The sequence below is a fragment of the Chrysochloris asiatica genome, unplaced genomic scaffold (genome assembly GCF_000296735.1).
Source record: "Chrysochloris asiatica unplaced genomic scaffold, ChrAsi1.0 scaffold00019, whole genome shotgun sequence".
Taxonomy (NCBI): Eukaryota; Metazoa; Chordata; class Mammalia; order Afrosoricida; family Chrysochloridae; genus Chrysochloris; species Chrysochloris asiatica.
Genome location: NW_006408537.1, coordinates 25,659,848 through 25,682,512, shown reverse-complemented (window position 1 = coordinate 25,682,512; position 22,665 = coordinate 25,659,848). Strand labels below are relative to the sequence as shown.

General features: G+C 34.9%; 1 protein-coding gene across 1 annotated transcript in view; it reads right to left on the bottom strand.

Moving 5' to 3' along the window:
• LOC102835640 (regulating synaptic membrane exocytosis protein 1-like) overlaps positions 1 to 22,665 on the bottom strand; it is a 678,398-nt gene that overhangs the window by 165,404 nt on the left and 490,329 nt on the right. Inside the window, 2 exon segments of the mRNA XM_006835784.1 lie at positions 8,025 to 8,096; positions 19,942 to 20,025. Of these exon segments, the coding sequence (XP_006835847.1) occupies positions 8,025 to 8,096; positions 19,942 to 20,025 (156 nt within the window).

Here is a 22,665-nt window from a genome sequence, read left to right as displayed (position 1 = left end):
GGAAGCAGCAGTCAAGAGATCAGACGGCGTACTGCATTAGACAAATCTGCTGCACAGGAACTTTTAAAAATGTTGAAGAGCAAAGATGTCAGCTTGAGGACTAAGGTGCACCTGACCCAAGACATGGTATTTTCAATAACCTCATATGGATGCGAAAGCTGGACAGTGAATGAGGAATATTGTAGAAGAATTGAAGCCTTTGAATTGTGGTGTTGGAGAATACTAAAAATGCCATGGGCTGCCAAAGGAACCAACAGATCTGTTTTGGAAGAAGTGCAGCCAGAGTGCTCCTTAGAGGCCAAGATGGCTAAACTTCGTCTGTCATACTTTGGACATATTGTCAGGAGGGAACAGTGGCTGGAAAGTGTGGCAGCGGTAGTGGGGTTGGCCTGGGATCGGACATTGTTTCGTTCTGCTGTGCATGGGGTTGCTATGAGTCGGTTCCGACTCGATGGCACTTGACAACAACAATGGTTTACTATGGTGGGAACAACAAATTGAAGAGAAATTGAAAGGACATTTCAAGATCTAGCTCGAAATACACTAATGTCTGTGATATGATAAGATTCATACAACTATGAAAACTATGAGAAGCTGATTGTGGAACAGACCATCAATTGCTTATATGCAAGTTCACACTGAAACTGAAGAAAATTGAAACTAGTCTGAGAAAGCCAAAATATGACCTTGAGTATATCCCACATGAATATAAAGACCATCTCAAGAACAGATTTGATGCATTCAATGCTAAAGAACAAAGACCACAGGAGTTTGGGAATGACATGAAGAACATTTTAAATGAAGAAAGCAAAAGGTTATTGAAACATAGGAAATAAAGAAAATATCAAGAACATCTCTGAAACTTGCTCTTTAACACAGAGAAGCTAAAGTGACTGGAAGACAGGGGTATATGGAAAGGGAGAGTAGTTCACTGGCTAATGGGGAGGGCAATATATAAGAAATGGGAGGTTGACAGAAGAATGATGAAGATAGGTTAAGTTACAGGGAGGTATATAAGGGCTAAAGAGGATAGAGGTAAATAGTGATATCTATACAACCTTGGTACAGCAATGTTCTGTGAGTAGATACATGGACAGAGACTCATGCTGAATGGGTGTGGGAAAAAGAATGGAATACATGTGTGTGTGTGTGTATATATATATATACACATACATACATACATACAGTTATTGATCTCTCCATGTGCAGAAGAAATAAGAGAGATGAAAAATTAAGATGCTTGCAATCAATTAGTCCAATAGACTAATGGAACATGTGAATATCACTCTACTACTCTGAGACCTGAAGAACTGGATAGTGCCAGCTACCACTACCAACTGCTCTGAAAATCATCACATTAGAGGATCCTGGATAAAGCAGCAGAATATGTGTAACAAAACTCAACATTATTCAGAAAAAATAAAAGAAAAAAAGACCAGGAGCACTGGTCAGAAAGAGATGATGGCTTTTGAAAACCCTCATGGCCCAAATTCCAACCAAGCAGTAGATTGGTATATAGGGGGAACAACAGCACTAGTAGGATATGCTCACTCGGAATGGTAGAATGGTCAGTAGTTAAAAATCAAAGGGACAACATGTATATATGTTCCTAAGGACAAAGTTGAGAAGGAATGGAAAGGTGGGCATAATGGAGGGAGGAACCACAGGGAGGAAGTGTGATAACTTTTATTCCATGGAGGGAATTGCAATTACTGAGATGAAGCAAAGTGTTATTTGTTTAATGTAAAAACTGATGATCTTGTCTATAAACAGTCACTCAATTTGCAATAAAAAGTTTAAAAAATAAATATATAAGTAAAGTGACTGCAGGAAATGATGAAGTAAAAGAGATGAACAGAAAATTTCATAGGTTAGCTGGAAAAGACAAAGTCAAGTATTATAATGAAATGGACAAAGACCTGAGTTAGAAAAGCAAAAGGGAAAAGCATGCTCAGCATTTCTCACATTATTCAATCTGAAAGAACTGGAGAAAAAGTGAAATCTTGACTTCCAATATTTAAGGGATCTATGGGAAAAACATTAAATTATGTGGAAAGTATAATAAGAAGATGAAGGGAAACATAGTCACTGTACCAAAAAGAATTGGCCAGTGTTCAACTATTTTAGGGGATAGCATATGATAAAGTACCAATGGTATTGAAGGAATATGTCCAAGCTGCATTGAAGACATTAGTGAAAAACAAAGCTTCAGGAATTGATGCAATACCAATTGAAATGTGTCAACAAACTGATGTAGCACTGGAGATGCTCACTCATCTATGTCAAGAAATTTGGAAGACAGCTACCTGGCCAAGTGATGGGAAGAGATCTACATTTGTTCTCATTAAAAAGCAAGGTGACTCAATGGAATGTGGAATGCATTTAGTAATATCATAAATAACACGTTAGTAAAAATTTTCTGAAAGATAATTCAAAGTGGTTACAGCAGTACATAGACAAGGGCTACCATACATTCAAAGCCAGATTCAGAAAAGGAGATATAGCACAAGTATTATTGTAGGGGTCAGATGGTTCTTGGCTGAAAGCAGAGAATACCAGAAAGATATTTACTTGTGTTTTATTGACTCTACAAAGGAATTTAACTGTACGGATCACAAGAAATTATGGATTAAATCATGAAAAATGGGAATTTCAGAGCATTTAATTGTTCGTGAGAAACCTGTACATAGAAGAGGCAGTTGTTCCAATAGAAAAGGGGATATTGAATGGTTTAAATCAGAAAAGGTGTGAATTAGTGCTGTATTCTTTCACCATACTTATTCAATCTATACGCTGAACAAATAAGCTGAGAAGCTGGACCATGAAGGAGAAAGGGCATCAGATTTAGAAGAGTCATTTACAATCTGCAATAGGCAAATGACACAACCTTGCTTGCTATAAGAGAAAAGTACTTGAAATACTTACTGATGAAGAGGAAAGAATGCTGCCTTCAGTATGGATTGCACCTTAGTATAAATAAAATGAAAATCCTTTCAAGTGAACCAATAAATAACATCATGAAGAATAGTGAAAAAAATGAACTTTTAAAAAATTTTATTTTACTTGGATCCACAATCCACACTCATGGAAGCAGCAGTTAAGAAATCAAAGGACATAGTGCATTAGGCAAATCTGCTACTCAAGACAGAGCAAAGATGCCAGCTTGAGGACTTAAAGTACCTGACCTAAGCCATGGTATTTTCAATCACCTCATATGCATGCGAAAGTTAGAAAATAAACAAGCAAGATCTTAGAAGAATCAATGCATTTGGTGTTGGAGAATATTGAAAGTATCATGGAAGAACAAACAAATCTGTATTGGAAGAAGTATAGCTTAGAAGAAAGGATGGTGAGGCATCATACTTTGGACATGTTGTCAGGAAAGATCAGTTCCTGGAAAAGAACATCAAGCTTGGTAAAGTCGAGCAAGGGTCAGTGAAAGAATAACAAGATCTCCAATGAGATGATTTGACACATGACTGTAGAAATGGGCTCCAACACTGCAATGATTATGAGGATGGTGCAGGATTGGGCTATATTTCTGTTGTACATTGGGGTCACTGAGGTGGAACACTCAGTGACACCTACAACAACAACATATATGTGAATTCATAGTAATATTAAATTTTGTCTCATTTAATATTACCACCAATTTAATTTTGTATGTTAGATAATATTATCCTGCTTCCTAAAAAAATGAGACATCTAGAGAAAATGCAAGTCTAATTGTGTTGATTTTAGTTCTCCATTTCCAAATGAAAATCTATGCAGCATGGAGCTAAATCCATACCTATTGTTGTTATATTGTGATGTGGACATAAAAGTAAAACACATTTCTCACCAAAACCTGCAGTCTTTATCAGACTTCCTATTGCTGCAAATGAATTCTCAGTGAATTGCTTCTACTATAGCTTCAGGTTGTAGTTCTGAGATTTTTGGTGTTTTTTTTTAATAACTTGTTAAGCATGGATATGCACAATGTATTTAAGATCAAGCCTTCAAATGGTTCCTTTTGACTAAGCAGTACAGCAATGCCTTATCGGAGGTCTGTACAGACTCTTTGAATCACAATAACAGAACTTAAAATGAATAAGTAAGCAATTTTAATTAGTAGTCCAGACACAACATCTCCAGACAGGAAGCAATGTAGGTTCTAAAAGAAGAAAAGTTACTAGAATGGAATATTGAAATCATGCTATGAGTTCATGAAGATGATTCATATGAGCGTAAAAAGCCAAACTAATCTTTCTAAGAAACTTCAAATTCAAGAGGATTTGAAGCATTGCTTCTAATGGCTAGACATGAGAGAATCAGTTTTACCTGTCCTCTACTCACAACCGTTGTTGTTGTTAGGTGCCATCAAGTCAGTACCGACTCACAGTGACCCTATGCACAACAGAACAAAACACTAGCCAACCAGTCCTGGGCCAACCTCACAATTGTTGCAGTTTTTGAGCCCAACAATGCTGCCACTTTGCAAATCCACCTCGCTAGGGGTCTTCCTCTTTTTCGCTGACCTTACCAAACATGATATTCTTCTCCAGCAACTGGTCCCTCCTGACAATGTGTCCTAAGTAAGAGAGACAAAGTTTGGCCATCCTGTATTCCAAGGAGTACTCTGGATGCACTTCTTCCAATACAGATCTGTTGATTCTTTTGGCAGCCCGTGGCACTTTGAATATTCTCCTCCAACACCATAACTCAAATGCATCAGTTCTTCTTCAGTCTTCCTTATTCATTGTCCAGTTTTCACATGCATATGAGGTTACTGAAAATACCATGGTTTGGGTCAGGCACACCTTAGTCTTCAAGTTGACATCTTTGCTCTTCAACACTTTAAAAAGGTTTTGTGCAGCAGATTTGCTTAATGCTATACAATGTTTGATGTCTTGACTGCTGCTTCTGTGAGTGTTGATAGTTGATCCAAGAAGAATGAAGTCCTTGACAACTTCAATCTTTTATCCATTAATAAGAATGCTGTTTATTGGTCCAGTGGTGAGGATTTTTGTTTTCTTTACATTGAGATGCGATCCATACAAAAGGCTGTGCTCTTTGATCTTCATCAGTAAGTATTTTAATTCATCTTCACTTTCATTCAGCAAGCAAGGTTGTATCATCTGCATATTGCAGATTGTTAATAAGTCTTCCTCCAACCTTGATGCCACATTTTTCTTCATATAACCCAACTTCTTGGATGATTTGTTCAGCAAACAAGTTGAATAAGTATGGTGAAAGAATATAACCCTGTCTCACACCTTTCTTAATTTTAAACCATTCAGCATTCCTGTGTTTTGTTCGAACAACTGCCTCTTGGTCCATGTACAGATTTCTCAAGAGCACAAATGTTCAGGAATACTCATACTTCACAATGTTGTCCACAGTGTGTCACTTACAACTAGTCACTGTATATTTCAAAATATTTGTTTACAAGGCTATTCCTCATTAGAAAAAAATGTGTTGAGGCCAATGAATGGCATCTGAAAGTACAATCATTAAAGATCATAGGTTGCCAGAAGCCTAGGGGTGGTATGAGTCCTTTTGGGAAGATGCTAGCTACCAATGGTCAACAATCAGAGTCCAAACCATACTATGTAATCCATTCATTACAGTTAGATGTAAATTTACAATATCTTCTGCAGAATTGAGAACATATAAAAACTGGGTCATTTCTTCTTTTGGAATCAGACATTCAACAATTTACTAAAAACTAGGTATGTAATTTATACTATGATAAAATTCAATGAAGAGGTTTAAATATATTCAAACAAATAATAAAGTAAACTCAGGAGTAATATAAACATTAATATTTGAGATAGGGAGTATTCTTGCTATTCTTGTTTTTGTTTTATCCACAGATGACTGTCCCAAGTTTCAGAGGCCCAAATACTACTCAACTGGCATCACACACCTTCAGTTACCTCTTAACATATACAACACTGTGTAAAGTAATATCCTACGATCAAAAAACTTGTTTATTGATATATTCTAAAATCCATAACTGTACAAATTACTCATAAATAGTATTCTTTAAATAAATGAATGGAATAAAAAGTATATGACTTTGAGGGAAAATTTGAATCCTGTTGATAGCACTGAAATCATGTATATGAAAAGGTTGGGAAAGATTAAGAACTTGCCTAAGGAATTTGAGTTAACAAAGAAATTGCATTTAGTTAATTTGAGATTAAACGTGTGTAAATAAAAACAATTGCATTTTTAGATTATTGTCTTTATATATATAAATGAGCTTTATGCTTCATTTCCCTCCTCAAAGTCCATCTACAAACCCCTTTGTAAAACTAAATTTCTTCCCAAACACTTGCTTGCATTGCTTAGATCCTTTTGTTACTCTAAATAAAATGCCCTAAATATACAATATCTCCATACCATTAGGAAAAGAAAGTTGCATTTCCCCCTCACACACATCTCTTGACCCATATAACACCTACTGTTCAGATCTTAACTCAATGGTGGAAGAGTTGGGTGGTGCAAACGATTATGCACTTGACTATGGAGATGGTTTGAACACCACCCTCCCCCACCTCCCAGGGAGGTCCTCTGAAGACAGGCCTAGAAATTTGCTTCTGAAAAGTCACAGTCTTGAAAACCTTATGGAGGAGTTATACTCTGCACACATGGAGTTACCATGAGTTGTAACAGAATTGATCTCGGTTCAAACTCAACAGCTGCTCCTTAGAAACCCTACACAATAGCACTATGAGTCGAAAGTGACTCAATGGCACCTAACAACAAAACCCACAATGACTCAGGGTTATGATTTCCTCTGGGAAGTTTTCATTCTTTCTTGGCTGCTCAAAATTTAATTTCATGCACTTAGCACAGAGGTTGGCACATTTTTGTTAACTGAATGCATTTCTAAATTGTACAGATTGTTTCTTAATCTAGCTGGTGCCGTCTCTACCTTTGGATCTTTCAATGCACCTTTTAAAATGTTGTCAAATGTCCTTTCATTTTAAAACTCAAAACTGATCAATTGCTATCCATATTTAAAGTCTATCAATGCATCATGGATGAATAAAGAGGAAATTAAAATTCTTCCATTTTTATTTTTAGCTATCTCTCCCCCTTTCTTGAAGCCTAGTCTCTATCCATCCATCCCAAAACAGCATAGCTTCCCAAGCTCAAGAGTATTTTTCAAGTCTCAAATGTTTTCTTACATTGTTTCCTTTCATGGTATCATGTACTTTTACATCTGCTTTCATCTAGCTGGATTTAGCACAAGTGAAGCATTTCCTTAAATTCACCCTCTCTGCATTCCTCTACATTTCTGTGTAGTCACTGTGGCTTGTGCATCTTTCTATATAAACAACTATAGCAATTTTATGCACTTATTCATTTTTACCTACAAACCTCAATATGCTCTCAATTATTGTTGGATAATAGGTAAATGAGTTTATATGAGTTATCCTTTTGTAGTAGATTTTACAGCTTTGTTGAAAAAGTATCAATATCTTAAGCCTAAAAATATCCAAAAATATTTCTGGAATTGAATCAAATTTCAATGCCAGAAATCCCTTATAATTTTTACATTAACTCAGCAAATATCTTTGGTTGTAATGTACAAGCAGAATCTTAGACTATCTGTCAAAAAGAAATGTAAAGAAAAAGATACTATTCAGATAAATAATAAATGAAAGACACTCAAAATATTTATATTTCAGGTACTAGAATCAGTGATACCATTTAATGATGTCAGAATCAAATTATTACTGTCCTAAAAATGTATACAGGAATAAGTGTGTATTCATCTTCTTTTGTAATTAGAATGATCACTAAGGGAAATTATTTTAAACAGAATTATTTTAAACCCTAAGATTAAGTAATTCCTTCCAAGTACCTTTTTCTTGTTTCTTGAATGAGACCATACAGAAGTAGAATTATTGACATAGTTGACTTTGCATATCTCATTTTGTGTTTAAGAACTGATGTAAAATGAGAGAGCAGGCACCCCTGAGACTATTAACAAAACAAAAGATGAAAGCACAGCACAACACCAAGCCTACCTTTCTGCATCAGAGGTAGTGCCTTTCCTCATCTGTTTTTGGGTGCTAGATCTTTCAGACTTTCTGGAGTGCCTGTGGAATGAAATGTTAAAGAAATACAGAATATATGATGAATAAAGCTACATTAATACCATGCAATGATTTTTTTTAAAATGTAGATGTGAAAAATGGCAATTCTCTTAGCTAAATGATTTTGTAAGTTGGTACACTTAAAAAAAAGAAAGGAAAAGAAGCATAGAGAATAGCTGCAGTGTGGAAGACACAAATGCCCAACAGGTGACACAAGAAGCTGGTATTTCATTAGTCTAGACAATTATTTCTACTGCAGTGATTTCAATATGGACCCTTGCTGGGCAATTTTGCCTCCCCTGGTGGGTACACAAATTCAAGGGTGAAATGGAATGATGGCAAATGTGATTGGTGATTGTAATCATTCAGGTGATTAAAAACCACATAGGGATTATTTTCCCTTCATTTTTCCAAACTGAAATTTGGTTTTACAAAGGTTTGCTTTTGTTTCCCCACAAAATTATGAAGAGAAGAAAAATGTGTAGTGAAACATGTTTGACAAACATGAAAGCTTCTTAAATCACTACTGTTATTATTATTTTTTTAATTAGAGTAAATTTTAGAAAAAGGTGCTTTTGTAATCATATGGCATTTAAAAAACATAATCACATATCACAAATAAAATGATAAAATTCTCAATTAACCCTATGTTCCCAGAGCACAACTGGACACTGAACACTTGTAATCTGAGATGTATTTCCCCATGAAAATAATGTTTCATAAGTGGCGCTGTAGGATAAGTGCTAGACTGAAAGGTCAGTTTGAACCTCAAGGTCAGTGGTTCAAATTTGCCAGTTGATCCTTAGAAATCCTATACAAAGTCGCTATGAGTCAGAACCAACTCAATGGCATTTAACATTAACAATAACCTATAGGAATAAGGCAGCTCATACTTGCCTATTAAACCGAAACTGTATCTTGCCTACTATGTATTTATAAAAGTAAAATACTGTGCTCAAGAACACTCATATTTTAAACACAAGCCTACAGACAACACAAAATGTGTGTTTTTTATTGGTTATTGATTCTCCATAATACTTAATGTTCTCTCCTGATCTCCCTTTCTGATAACCACCGGCTTATATTAATGTCACATATGTGACTCTAGATAAGCACTGGACTGCAAAGTACAAGGTCAGTAGTTCAATCCCTCCAGTTACTCCAAGGGACAAAGAAGAGGCTTTCTGATCCCGAAAAGATTTATAGCCTCAGAATGCCTCTATAAGGTCGTTCTGAGTCGGAACCTACTCAATAGCTCTTAACAACAATAATGGTAATTAAATGTCCAGTAAATGTCAGATCTTCTTAGGCACTAGAAGGAGCCCTAGTGGCACAGTGGTAAAGTTCTGCTGCTTACTGATACCCACTAGGCAACCCTTGTGAGAAAGATGCAGTGATCAGCTTCCGCAATCTTGCAAACCCTATGCTGTGGTTTGACTCTATCCTATACGGTTGTTATGTGTCTGAATCAACTCAATGGCAGTGGGTTTAGTTTTGGTTTGGTTAGGCACTCTATAAACACAGCAAAGTACAAAGGGTGCTTTCACCAGGTGGGAAGGTTTCCAGGACTACTCATCTCACATCTCTTCTGCTATTGCCAAAAACTAGGTTTACACTATCTTGTCCCTCCAATCGTAAGCTTCCGCCTCTTGACTCTCTGATATTCTACTTCTGATGAGTGAGACATCACTCACTCACCAGTTTCCTTTATTTGGTAGAAAAGAGGGTGCTTGATGTGTTGAAAGATAACTATGTCAGGCACTGAGGAAGAACTGACTTATTTAGCAATCATGACAATCCATTAAGAAGGTGTCATCTTTATTTTACAGATGAGAAACAAGGTAAGGACACTGTTAGTAAGTAGCAGATCTGAGATTAGAACTTAAGTTTGTCTGGCTCCTAAATTGATTCTATCATACGTTGTCTGGTAAAGACAGTGGAAGGAAACCAACAGTGTGGAGAAGGTTAGCACCCTCGTTCAGGAAAGGAAGGAGCCATGAAATCTGATACAGGCCTCGGAAAATACTAAAATATAAGATCCTTTCTGATAATAAGGAGCAGTTGTTGCTTTACTTCTGTTATGGTCACTAGAGGGTCTTGTGGGAACCTTGCAGAGTAGAGGAGGACATAACACAGATGAGGCATGAAATCAATAGGAGATGATGGGTGGGAAGAGAAACTTTTCTTCTGAGGCACAAGAAAGGAAGCCATCTACATCAGAAGAATTGGTGAAGGAAGGGAAGAAAAGAGGTGGCATCATAAGGTCTGTAGCAGAAGGAGGTATCTGAACTCAAAGGGAAATGAAGTGCAACAATACAGGGCATTTTTATTTGGATTTAAGAGTGTTCAGGACAACTTTCCTAAGAGAATAAATGCTTCTATTCTCATCATCAGCTTCAGGTAGCCTTAAGAAATATGTTATCTTTACGGGTTTTAACTAACTCAATCAGTAGATATTTATTGAGAATGCCATGTACTCTTCCAGGTACAATGAAACTTGCTCTCCAGCGTAGAGATGCTAAAGCAAATGGAAGAAATGAGGAGGTCTTAAAGCTGAACAGAAAATTTCAAATATCAGCTCAAGAAGATAAAGCCAAATAGTACAACAAAATGTGCAAAGATCTGGAATCGAACACCAAAAAAGAAGAACACACTCAGCATTTCTCAAGCTGGGGAAACTGAAGAAAAAAATCAAGCCTCAACTTTCGTTATTGAGAGATTCTCTGGGCAAATTATTGAATGATGCAGAAAGCATCACCAGAAGATGGAAGGAAAACACAGAGTCACTGTACCAAAAGGAAATGGTTAATGTTCAACAATTTCAAGATATAGCATATGCTCAAGAGCCAATGATACTGAAGGAGGAAATCCAAGGTGCACTGAAGGAATTGGAAAAGAACAAGGCACCTGGAATTGATGGAATAAAAATAGAAATCTTTTAAGAAAATGAGGCGGTACAGGAGGCACTCATTCATCTCTGCCAAGAAATTTGGAAGACAACTATCTGGCCAACTGATTAGAAGAGACCCATATTTGTGCCCATTCCAAAGAGAGGTGACCCAATGGAATGTGGAAATCATCGGACAATCTCTTTGCTATCCCATGTGAGTAAAGTTTTACTAAAGTTAATACAGAAACGGATGCAAGCATACATTGACAGAGGACTTCCAGAGGTTCAAGCCGGATTCAGAAGAGGCTGTGGAACGAGGGGTATCATTGTTGATGTCCGATGCATCTTGGCTGAAAGCAGACAATATCAGAAAGATGTTTACCTGCACTTTACTGACTACGCCAAGGCTTTTGATTTTGTGGATCATGACAAGCTATGGACAACACTGCGAAGTATCAATATCCCAGAACACTTAATTGTGCTCATGAGGAATGTGTACCTGGACCAAGAGGCAGTTGTTCAAACAGAATATGGGAACACTGAATATTTTTAAATTAAGAAAGCTTTGCGACAAGGTTGTATTATTTCACCACACTTATTCAACCGTATATACACATATACTTATAGTCACATATAATTGAGAAGCTGGGTTACATGAAGAAAAATGTGGGATCAGGATTGGAGGAAGACTCATTAACAACCTGTGATATACAGATGATACTTGCTTGTTGAAAGTGAAGAGGACTTAAAATATTTATTGATGAAGATCAAAGAGCACAGCCTTTGGTATGGATTGCATCTCAATATAAAGAAAACAAAAATCCTCACCACTGGACCAATAAACAACATTCTTATCAATGGAGAAATGATTGGAGTTGTCAAGGACTTCATTCTTCTTGGATCAACTATCAACACTCATGGAAGCAGCAGTCAAGATATCAAATGACATATTGCATTAAGCAAATATGCTGCACAAAACCTTTTTAAAGTGTTGAAGAGCAAAGATGTCAGCTTGAGGACTAAGGTGCGCCTGACCCAAGCCATGGTATTTTCAATAACCTCATATGCATGCGAAAGCTGGACAATGAGTAAGGAAGACTAAAGAAGAATTGATGCTTTTGAGTTTTGGTGTTGGAGGAGAATATTGAAGGTGCCATGGGCTGCCAAAAGAACCAATAGATCCATTTTGGAAGAAGTACAGCCAGAATTCTCCTTGGAGGCCAAAATGGCCAAACTTCATCTCTCATACTTTGGATATATTGTCAGGAAGGGCCAGTTGCTGGAGAAGGTTATCATATTTGGTAAGGTGGAGGATCAAAGAAAAAGAGAAAGACCCCCAAGGAGATGGAATAGCAAGTGGCAGCATCAATGGACTCAAGCTACAGTAGTGAGGTTGGCCCAGGATCGGGCAGTGTTTCATTCTGTTGTGCATAAGGTTGCTATGAGTTGGTACTGACTGGATGGTATCTAACAACAACAACAAGGAGTGCTTGGTGAGTTTAAACTTTTCATGTTGTAGTTCAAATTGACCTTGCTTATCCTTTTCAGTGCCAAAGATTAACAGCAATAAAATACAAATGAGTCTCAGTATTATAAGGCTAGAGTGGGTCAAGAAGTACTTACTGAGAAGTTGACATTTTAGCAACCATTTCAAACAAGGGAGCTAGCCATGCATATATCTCAAGGAACAGTATCCCAAACTGAGGAAAAAGTACAAAGGCATAAGGCCTGTATGTCCAAAGATTAGTAGGGAAGCCAATAAGGAAGGGGTTGAAAGATATGAGTCAGAGAGTTAAGGGAAAACAGTGCGAGGAGTGTGAAGAATCTAGAAGGTGTTTCTACAATGTCTGTACAATAAAAGAGTCATAGACATCTTTTAGTACTTTCCTTTTTTTTTTTTTTTTCATTTGTCCCTAGTAATTTCTGTTAATCTATCCTGTCCCTATTGAAGTGTCACTTCTGTGAAACGTTCAAACTCTTCCTCCTCTTTTCATGTTCTAAAACTTAAAGGATTCATAAACCAGCTTGATTATCACAGTGACTGATGATAATGATGACAATAACAAGAGTGGTGATTCTCAGGATACTAATATCCAACATTTTCTAATAGCTTGCTGTTGTGTCGTCAAGTCTATCCTGACTCTTAACAACTTTATATATGATTTCTGAGAACAGCTGGTTGGTTTGAACTGCCAACCTTGCCTTTAGCTTGGTTAACAATCCAGTGCTTATCTGACAGGGCCACACCAGGGCTCATGCTACGTACTAGCATGATTAGTTTATGCGCATTATTTCCCCTAAACTTCTGACAATCTCAAACTACCCTCTTATCCTTTTTAAGGATGAGGAGTTTGAGGCATTCTCAATTTATATATTCTCTAAAATAAGTAATTAGCATTAACTCATACAGTCATGAGGCATCAAAAGAGGTTATGAACAGAGTTTACAATCTCAACAGCAGTGGCCACACCGCATCTCTGACATAAATGACATTGTAGACTAGAGATTAAGATAATGGACTATAGACTCAGACTGTATGGGTTTAATCTCAGCTATTTCTGGCTAGTCAGGTAACTTTGGTCAAGTTAAATAAAACCTCTCTGTACTCCAGTTTCTTCATTGCATGGTAATGCAGACGAAAAAACAGTAATATTAAAATTCACCTACTATTTATATTTTGTTAGCATTTATATTGTGACACTGCAAGGAAAGCACTGGACTGGTAACGCCACCAGTTCAAACCCACCAGCTGCTCTTCAGAAATCCAGGATAGGGTCAATATGAACCAAAGCTAACTAAATGGCACTTAACAACAAAGCAAAGTATTTATATTCGTAGTATTTGTGATATTATTTACAACTAGGATTAGTAACTGTAAAAGTATTGTTAAAATAATAACTTGTTTCTTGAAAGCAAATACAGTAATTTAAGAGTATCAATCACAGAGTAAATAACAGATGATAAGTATATTCATGCTGAGATTCATACATCAGATTTTTCTTTCTTCAAACTCTCCAGTTAATTATGTACAATTTCCTCTGAAAGTACCAGTGAAACATTCTTTTATAGAAGATTATCCCACAGACTCTTACTTAAGATATATCTTTATAATTATTCTAACCACTTTAATGAATTCTTGAGTTGAGTTAAAATGGCATACATTTAACTGACTTGTAATAAATCTGTATAAAGCAAGAAAAGAGTATATAAAATTCTAATGTCCTTTCTATCTCAAATTTTAGGTTATAGTAATAAATATTTATATATACTTTAAACACAGTTACTCCTTGGAATAAACAAATAACTGGGAGAAGTAAAATCGGAAAGCTTAGCACAAGAAATCTATATTCATGTACTATACCACTGAAATTACTGATCGTGTAACCACCATTGCTTTTTACTACTTTTTCTAAGTTCACTGTGGTCAGGAACTTTGTTTGGGTCACTGCTATAATATCAATGCATATCATGGAGCACTGATGGCATGGTGTATTACTTATTAGGTTGATAGGCTATTAACCACAAGATCAGCAGTTCAAATCCACCAGCCATTTCTTGAGATAAAGAGGAAGCTTTCTGTCCCATTAAGATTTATAGCCTCAATAACTCCATACAGCTTCACTGAGTCAGAGAATCAAGTTGATGGCAATGAATTTGAGAGTTTTGGCATGTTGTTGTCAAATGCCTTTGAGTGGTTCTAACTCATATCAACCCTCTACAGGGTTTCTAAGAAGCAGTTGGTTAAGTTTGAACCGCAGACATTGCAGCAAGTGCTTATCCTAGAACACCACACCAGCATGTAGTAGCTACTTAATAAGTATTTGCTGGATAGATGATTAAGAAATGAGCAAACAACTAACTAGCCCTAAAAAAAAAAATCCAGCTTAATTTAAACCAAATAAATTTGAAAATAAAACTTTGAATTATTTTCTTGGTATCATTAAAATATAAAATGCTGCAAATAAGAAATGTTTCATGGTTTACTGCCTTATCTATAAACGATGTCAATGATTTTTATGGTCCAATGGATGTTTTATCTTGATGCAACAGAAGACAGCTTGAACTCAATTTTAAAGTCTTAAAGGACATTAGAATTCAGCTAGTTCAACTACAACTAACTAAATTTACAGATAAGAAAACTGAGTTCCAAAGTTAAGGGACTAACTAACTGGTGAGGACACCACCATTAGGCTTCATGTCCCTAGGGCTCTGACCACTTTTCCATCCAGTGGTTTTCAATGATTTGATGTTTACCTGAGGGATCACTAGACAACAGGAAGTCTTATTACCTTCTGGTTTTAGCATGTCTTTTAGTCTTGTTAAAATTTTGCTATCATTATTTTATTATTCATAAGGAATATTTCTATGATTTAAACCAGGTCTGCTTCAAACATGCAAGAGGAAGAAATCCTGATTTATCAACTTCAACTTAATAGCTGATTGACTCAGGCTTTGTACTTCCTAGTTCATAAGGCACAAATAAAAATATTTAAGAGCTATGAATGTATTTTCAGAGTCCTGGTGTGGCACTGTGGGTTAATGTGCTATATTGCAAAGTCAGTTTGAACCACAAGGTAGTTAGCTCAAGCTCACCAGCCACTCCTTGGGAACCCTATACAGGGTCGCTATGGATCAGAACTAACTTGATGGCACTTAACAACAGCAGTGTATTTTCAAACACAACATATAATAACAGTTATATCATTATTAAATTGAAGCAAAAGTAATCAGAAAATTGGTGTTTTTTTCAATTAAACTTAAATTATTTATAAGTTCCATTTTTAGTTATTATTCCTTTTCTTTCTATTCACTATGGCAATTCATAAAATGAACTCATGAAAAGTAATGGTAATTGTTAAAATATATTCATATGTTAACTTTTATTCTGCTTTATGGACTAGTTTCAGTTAGAACAATTCCCTGAAGACATAAACTAAATAAATATTTTCTGCAAATATTACAAATCAATTTAAGTATCAAATTAAAGCCTGTATGTTTATTAAAAACAAGATTATTTAAGGTCACTTATAAAATTAAAATATAGTATACGCTACATAGAGAACAAAGTAAAAATTACCTTGCACATAATGTTTTCATTAGAATTAATAATGATATTCTAAGAATATACTTGTGTGTATGCTGTGTGCATAGGCTCACTATGAGTTGGAATTGGCTCAACAGCACCAAGCAACATTCTGGCTGACTATCTAGATGACTTACACACTGGATTAGTGTGAAATGCAAGCCTCTAACATCTAGTTTCCTTTTGTTGTTGTTGTTGTTGTTGTTGTGAAGTGCGATCGAGTCAGTTCCAACCCATAGTGACCCTGTGTAGGGTTTCCAAGGAGCAGCTGGTGAGCTTGAACCACCAACCTTGTAGTTCAAACGACTTTGCAGTCTGACACATTAACCCACAACTCCACACCAGGACTCCTTATAAGCTCTGGAAATATAAATTTGAATAAAATAAACAAAAATAAGAAATATTCATATGCAGTGTTGTTGTTAAGTGCCTCTATAGGGTTTCCAAGTTTAAATCTTTGAGGGAACACAAAGACTCTTCTTGCTCCCGCAGAAGAGCTGGTGAGATAGAAGCTTGTGTTTCACTGTGTAGTGCTTATTGTGTGGAGCCATTGTGCTCCTTGCAGTGAAGGTGGATGTGTGCAATCAAGACACATTTGTCCTCCTGTATGTTGTTAATAAGGAGCTCTGGTAGTTTAGTGGTTATGAGTCAGGGTGCTAATCTCATGATCAACAGTTTGAAACTACTAGAGGTTATGTGGGAGGAGGCTTTACAGTTTCAGAAATCCTATACAGGGTTGCTATGAGTCCGAACTGACTCCACAGCATACCACCACCATCACCATGCTATTTACAGTTAAGATTGTGACCACTTGAGTCAATGCATGGTTATAGTTCTTTCATTCAAATGGAGGGCATTATTCAAAAGCATAGATAATGGAGAACATGATGAACATAAAGAAATCAAAATGATAGAAGAATTTCTGACATTCCTTGAGTTCCAAATTTGTGTATATTTTCTCTCATCAATGTTTTAGATAGCCTACACTTTCTAAGAAAAATTCATGATCCAAAAAAAAATCCACCTCTATCTTAATTATAGGAGTCCAGGTGTGGTGCTGCTGGATAATGCACTGGACTGCAAGGTAGGTTTGAAACATAAGGTCAGAAGTTCAAACACACCAGCTGCTCCTCAGAAACCCTACACATAGGGTGGCTATAAGTCATAACCGACTTGCAGGCACTTAACAACAGCAACAATGGTAATTATCAATACATGTATGGTACCGTTTCAGATGGCATAAAAAATATTACTGAAATAAACTTATGGAGAGATGATATGTGAAAATTTGTGTATATGTATGTGTGTGTGTCTATGTGTGCTAATGCTTGAAAAATAAGAAAGCAACTAGATACTTCTTCACTTCTTTGAACTTATTAGAAAACCAGAGAACTCTCATAAACAAAATTTTACTTTTTACATTATAATGTTATTTCCAAAACAATAAAATATGGCCCTGATTCAGAATATCCAGAGGCCAACTGTATAAGCTATCACTGCTTTTGAAAATACTTTCCTGATTAAAGTCACCAAAGCCCAAATTTTTATAAACATTCATTTTATCCAAATTTGATGCCATGTTTGCTTCAATTAAAAACTGACATAAACTTTTCATTGAACAAATAAAGCTGGTAAGACAGGAAATGCAAATGTTGCTGAAGTTTTGCCAAGTGGTTGGCTTGGTTACCCATGAATTCAGCATTAGGTGCCATACTTCCTCTTTTTTATGGGCACATGTCATTCCTATAATTTAATAAAATGTTATTATAATTAATTTCTATTCCATACTGTAGTGACTCATAGTATAAAAAAAGCTGTTTGAAACATATTTCTTTTGGTTAAATCTAAGACTTAATTACAAAAAATAAAATTCAATGTATATTCTAAATTGTGTATTAAGAGTTTCCTTAAAGAGTATGATAGAAAGTACAATAAAAATCAAAGAATTGATGTAACACCTTGGGCAAGTTACTTTAGTCTCAGTCTTCTTGTCTGTAAAGTTATTAAACTAAACAAGATAATCTGAAAGGACCATTTCTGCCCCTAAAATCCACCCTTACACCTATATACACATTCTGGGATATCATACTCCAGAATTAATTGAAATATCATTAAAAAAAAAAAAAAAAGCTAATGACATCTCAGATATGTAAGAACTGACACTATTATTTGAATTTCCAGTTTGCTTGATCAGAGACATTTACATTTATATACATTACAAAACATCACATTTAATTGACCAAAGGAGCTCTGGTAGCTTAGTGGTTATGAGTGGGCTGCTAACCTCAAGGTCAGCAGTTGGAAACTACCAGCTGCTCTGCAGGAGAAAGATGAGGCTTTCTGCTCCTATAAAGAATTACAGCCTTGGAAACCATATGTAGGGTCACTATGAGTCAGAACCGACTCCGTGGCACCTAATACCATACTCAAATACCATTACCTAAGATAAAATCCATTGTTTGGTTTGGTTGGGATGAATTCAGACTTCCAGGATTATCTTTTCTAAAAGAAAATTCTAAGTTCCTTGATGGCCAAAGCTTTGCCTTTCTTAATCACTGTTGTTACCCTTAACCTTTGAAATAGTACTCAGGGTAGGGTTACAACAAATATTTATTGGATGAATGCTATCAATATGGATGTAAAATTTGACGTGATTTTTACAATTATTTTCTCCTCTTATTGGAAAAAACGACATTTGTAACAAATTTTAGACTGAAGATATTAATTTTCCTATTCCTAGAAATTAAAAAGTAAAATAATTAATTATAAATTTCATATATAAATTATGCAAGGTGTTTATCTGTCTTAAAGACTAAAATATTTTTGAAATCTTAATGAAATACCAGTTTGAGGTCTTTGCCCACATTTTTAAAATAACATTATTTTTCCCCCAGTGGCAAAATTTAGGTTTTCTTTCTATTGCTATTCTGATTGTATATTTAAAAAAATGGATTTTATAACTTGCTACAATTAGTCTACTATGTACACAGGTATATTCATTCTCCACACCAAAAGAAGTCTATACAATCATTTATCTATTTGTTCTATTTCTGAAATATGGCATCTATTTCTGTTTATACAAGAGAAATATCCAAAATGTCCAAAGAAGTTTTGTAATTGGTAGAGTAAAAATATTTGAAATGTAGAACTATATATATCAAACACCAAGAAACAGGAGAACTGGATTAACCCCAAGAGAGGAAGATAACAAAGCAATGGGAAATACATAGTGTAGTACTTCTGGCATACAGGCATGAAGTAGATTCAAAACACTGATGCTATTTTTAAAAACCTACCTTGTTGATTGGCCCTAGTCCTTGACAACACTTTTTTAAAAACACAATATTCCTAAAATATATAAGAACTATGGTTCTACTTTAATCAGACATTTAAAAATATATCCCAAACTAAATTTTATTATTAACAAACTTACATAATAACAACAAAAAAAGACAGACAAGCTTAAACTATGAATCAATATAAGAAAAAACAGTCTCTAAGATAAAATTCCATTATACTACAAAGCACCTGAGAATTTTTATTTAATCAAATATAAAAATGATATTTATATATGTTCCCAGAAAGTCATTAAGATGAAACAAATGCTCATTAAAATAAAAAATAAAATAAAATAAAACTCTTCCACTGGAACCCAATTTTGTTATGTGAAAATGTTTGCATGCTGTCCTCATTTCAACAAATACTCTGAGGTGCTTTATTAAAGTTGGATATATTTATTGTGGAAGCACAACACAACTGGCTTTGGCACCTAAAAAGAAAAAGATCGTAACCAACATTTCTTTTTGTTATCCTTCACTTGGTGGCCTAACAAGCCTCTAGTAGCCACTTTTCTGTGAGGAGGAGGTGACTAGTACCTGTCATTCTCCGGAGACGCATGCTGGATTTGAATCCTGGGGCTAGGAGGTCGTCTCCTATCTAGGGAGGGGGACCATCTACCCCTGTTTGCCCAATGAACAAGACAGGAAAAAACAGGACATTTAGTAACTTCCAAAATAAAATATATGGAACAACAGGACTGGAAAAGCACCCCAAAAAGGCAAAGTGTAGATTTCTAATTCATATGTTCATCTTCACTTATAAAAGTGTTAGATAAATTATAATATTGCATGAAAACAAAACCTATAATTTAAAATACAGAGAAACAATTTAAGAAAATGCTTGGAATCTGTGTAATTTGGTTCTGCAAAAATGTCTTATATGTACGTATGTACTTACACACATGTATGCACATAATCTTAAGTTTAAAAAGATGTCTCCTTAAGGGTTTTATGTTTTTAAAATAGATATATTCAATGACTACTTGGTACCGTACCTTGGATTTACTGAGAGGGTGACAAAGGTGGGGTTTGTAAATTGAATACAAAGTAGGAAAAGAGTTAAATGGAAGAAATAAAAATGCACTTTAGTATAGAAACAATTCCATGAAAAAACAATTCATGGGAAAACTACCAGCTAACTCTTAACAATATTTCTTAGGAAAACTTCAGAGCAAATCATAAATTATATTAAAAAAAAAAACCAGTATAAAATATTGATGCATAAAACTGGGGAATATAAATAAATATGCTACTCTTTAACTAGAAAAATCTTTTATTTGGTTAAGCTTTCTTTTTTTGGTTACATTTCAGCATTTACAACAATATTTATTATATGATTGACAATTAAGTGAAAGTTTGAAACCTGGTCCATATTTTCTGTTAATCTATTTTCAGATTCTGAGTATAACTACAAATTAATGACATTTAAGTGAAAAAGTGAAGTCCAGGTGTGGATTAATGAGTGGGACTGCAAAGTCAGTTTGAACCTCAAAGCTGGCAGTTCAAGAGTACCAACAGGTCCTCAGAAACCCTATACTGGGTCACAGTGGGTCGTAATCAACTTGACAGCACTTAACAACAACAAAGTGAAAAAATGAAAATAGACAATAAAGGGCTGAACAGGCTAGCAATGGAAATTTTTATATATTTTTTTAGCAGGATAATTTCTCTGGGTATAGGCTTTCTCAAACACAACAACAAATAACTAAGTGGTTTTTAAGGACTTAGTCAGCCATAAGATTTTATAACTATCCAAAGGAGACTAGTCTTAACATTCTAATTTTTAAAAGCCATATTTTTTTTTTTGCCATTATAACTTGGCTAAGTGGATTTAATAGACAGTGACAATCAAAAGTTAGTCAAGAGCTATCAACATCTGACCAGGATATTCAAGGTCTGCAGGTATTCAACTCTCAAAGTCCCTTGCAATCCTATGCTTAAACAATCACAATTAGATAGGCAAACTCAACATGATTTGAGTTAGGCTTTGAGGTAGCCCAGAAGCAAATGAAGATACTCAGCAGCAGAATTTGGACAGAAGAGAAAACTGTGGCATGTACTCTTAAATGTGCAAACATCTTAACAAGATTAAAAATGTTTTGCATTAAGTTTAAATTTATAAAATGCTTAGTCAATACAATCAGAAATTTATTTTGCTTAAAAATTTTTCTTTTTATTTCACGTATTTTTGTTCTTCAGGTTAATAAAAAACAGTATTTCTAAAATAACTGGAAGCAATTATAACTTTAGTGTTATCTACATTGAGTTATACACAACTATGTTAATGCAGAAAATGTTATTTTAATACATAAAAACAGTTCTCATATGTTTGCCTTTGGAGTAATAAATGATAATAACCTGACAGGATTATAAATGACCTTGCTTCCTGAGGTAAAATTCCAGTCCTTGTGTTTATTTAAACAAACAAAAGTAAAGAAAGAAAATAAAAATGCTATAATTATGAAACATGCAGTTGAAGATATGAAGGAGAAAGGTGTACATTTAGAGACAGGCAATTGGCAATCCAAGCTATTAAAAGGTAATTTTGATTAAAAAATTATAATAGCATAATGAATGTTCATCTGTTGAAAGTCCTTCTCAATATGCTGATACATAAGGCCAGTATATGAAATATGTTCTCTTTCACTCTTATATACTGGGCACAATGAGAGCAGAACTAATTTATTCTCATTTTAACCCATAAAGAATATATGTTAGTTACATAAGTTTTAGTATCACATATTAGTAAGTGGTAAGTATATTAGCATATTGCATATGCTTTTTAAAATGTCTATAATTTTATCATTATTCATCTATCACATAGAATAGAGTGACCACAATCATAATTTCTATATAATCCCCATATTACTAAGAACTACAGAGATTGCACTTGCATTTTCATATCATAAACTAACATAATTAGTTATGCTATAGGTGCTATACTGATCATGAAGTTAAACTAACCATCCCATCTGGATTCTTCTTTTCAAACTTACCTGCCTGTAATTACATTAATTAGTTACATTATTAATGGTTAATTATCAGGCATTGTGTATTCATTAATTCAAGGACTTTTGTTGTTGAAAGTTTCACTTTGCTCAGCACAGAAAAAAACTTAAAAGTCAGTGATTGTGTTAATAGTCTATGAGTTCCCTACAGAAGAAAACTATATGTTTTTATTTTGCTTTGTTTTTGACAATTGTAATTATTATGACTTAAACAAAATAAGGAGTCCTGGTGTGAAGATGTGAATTACCAAGC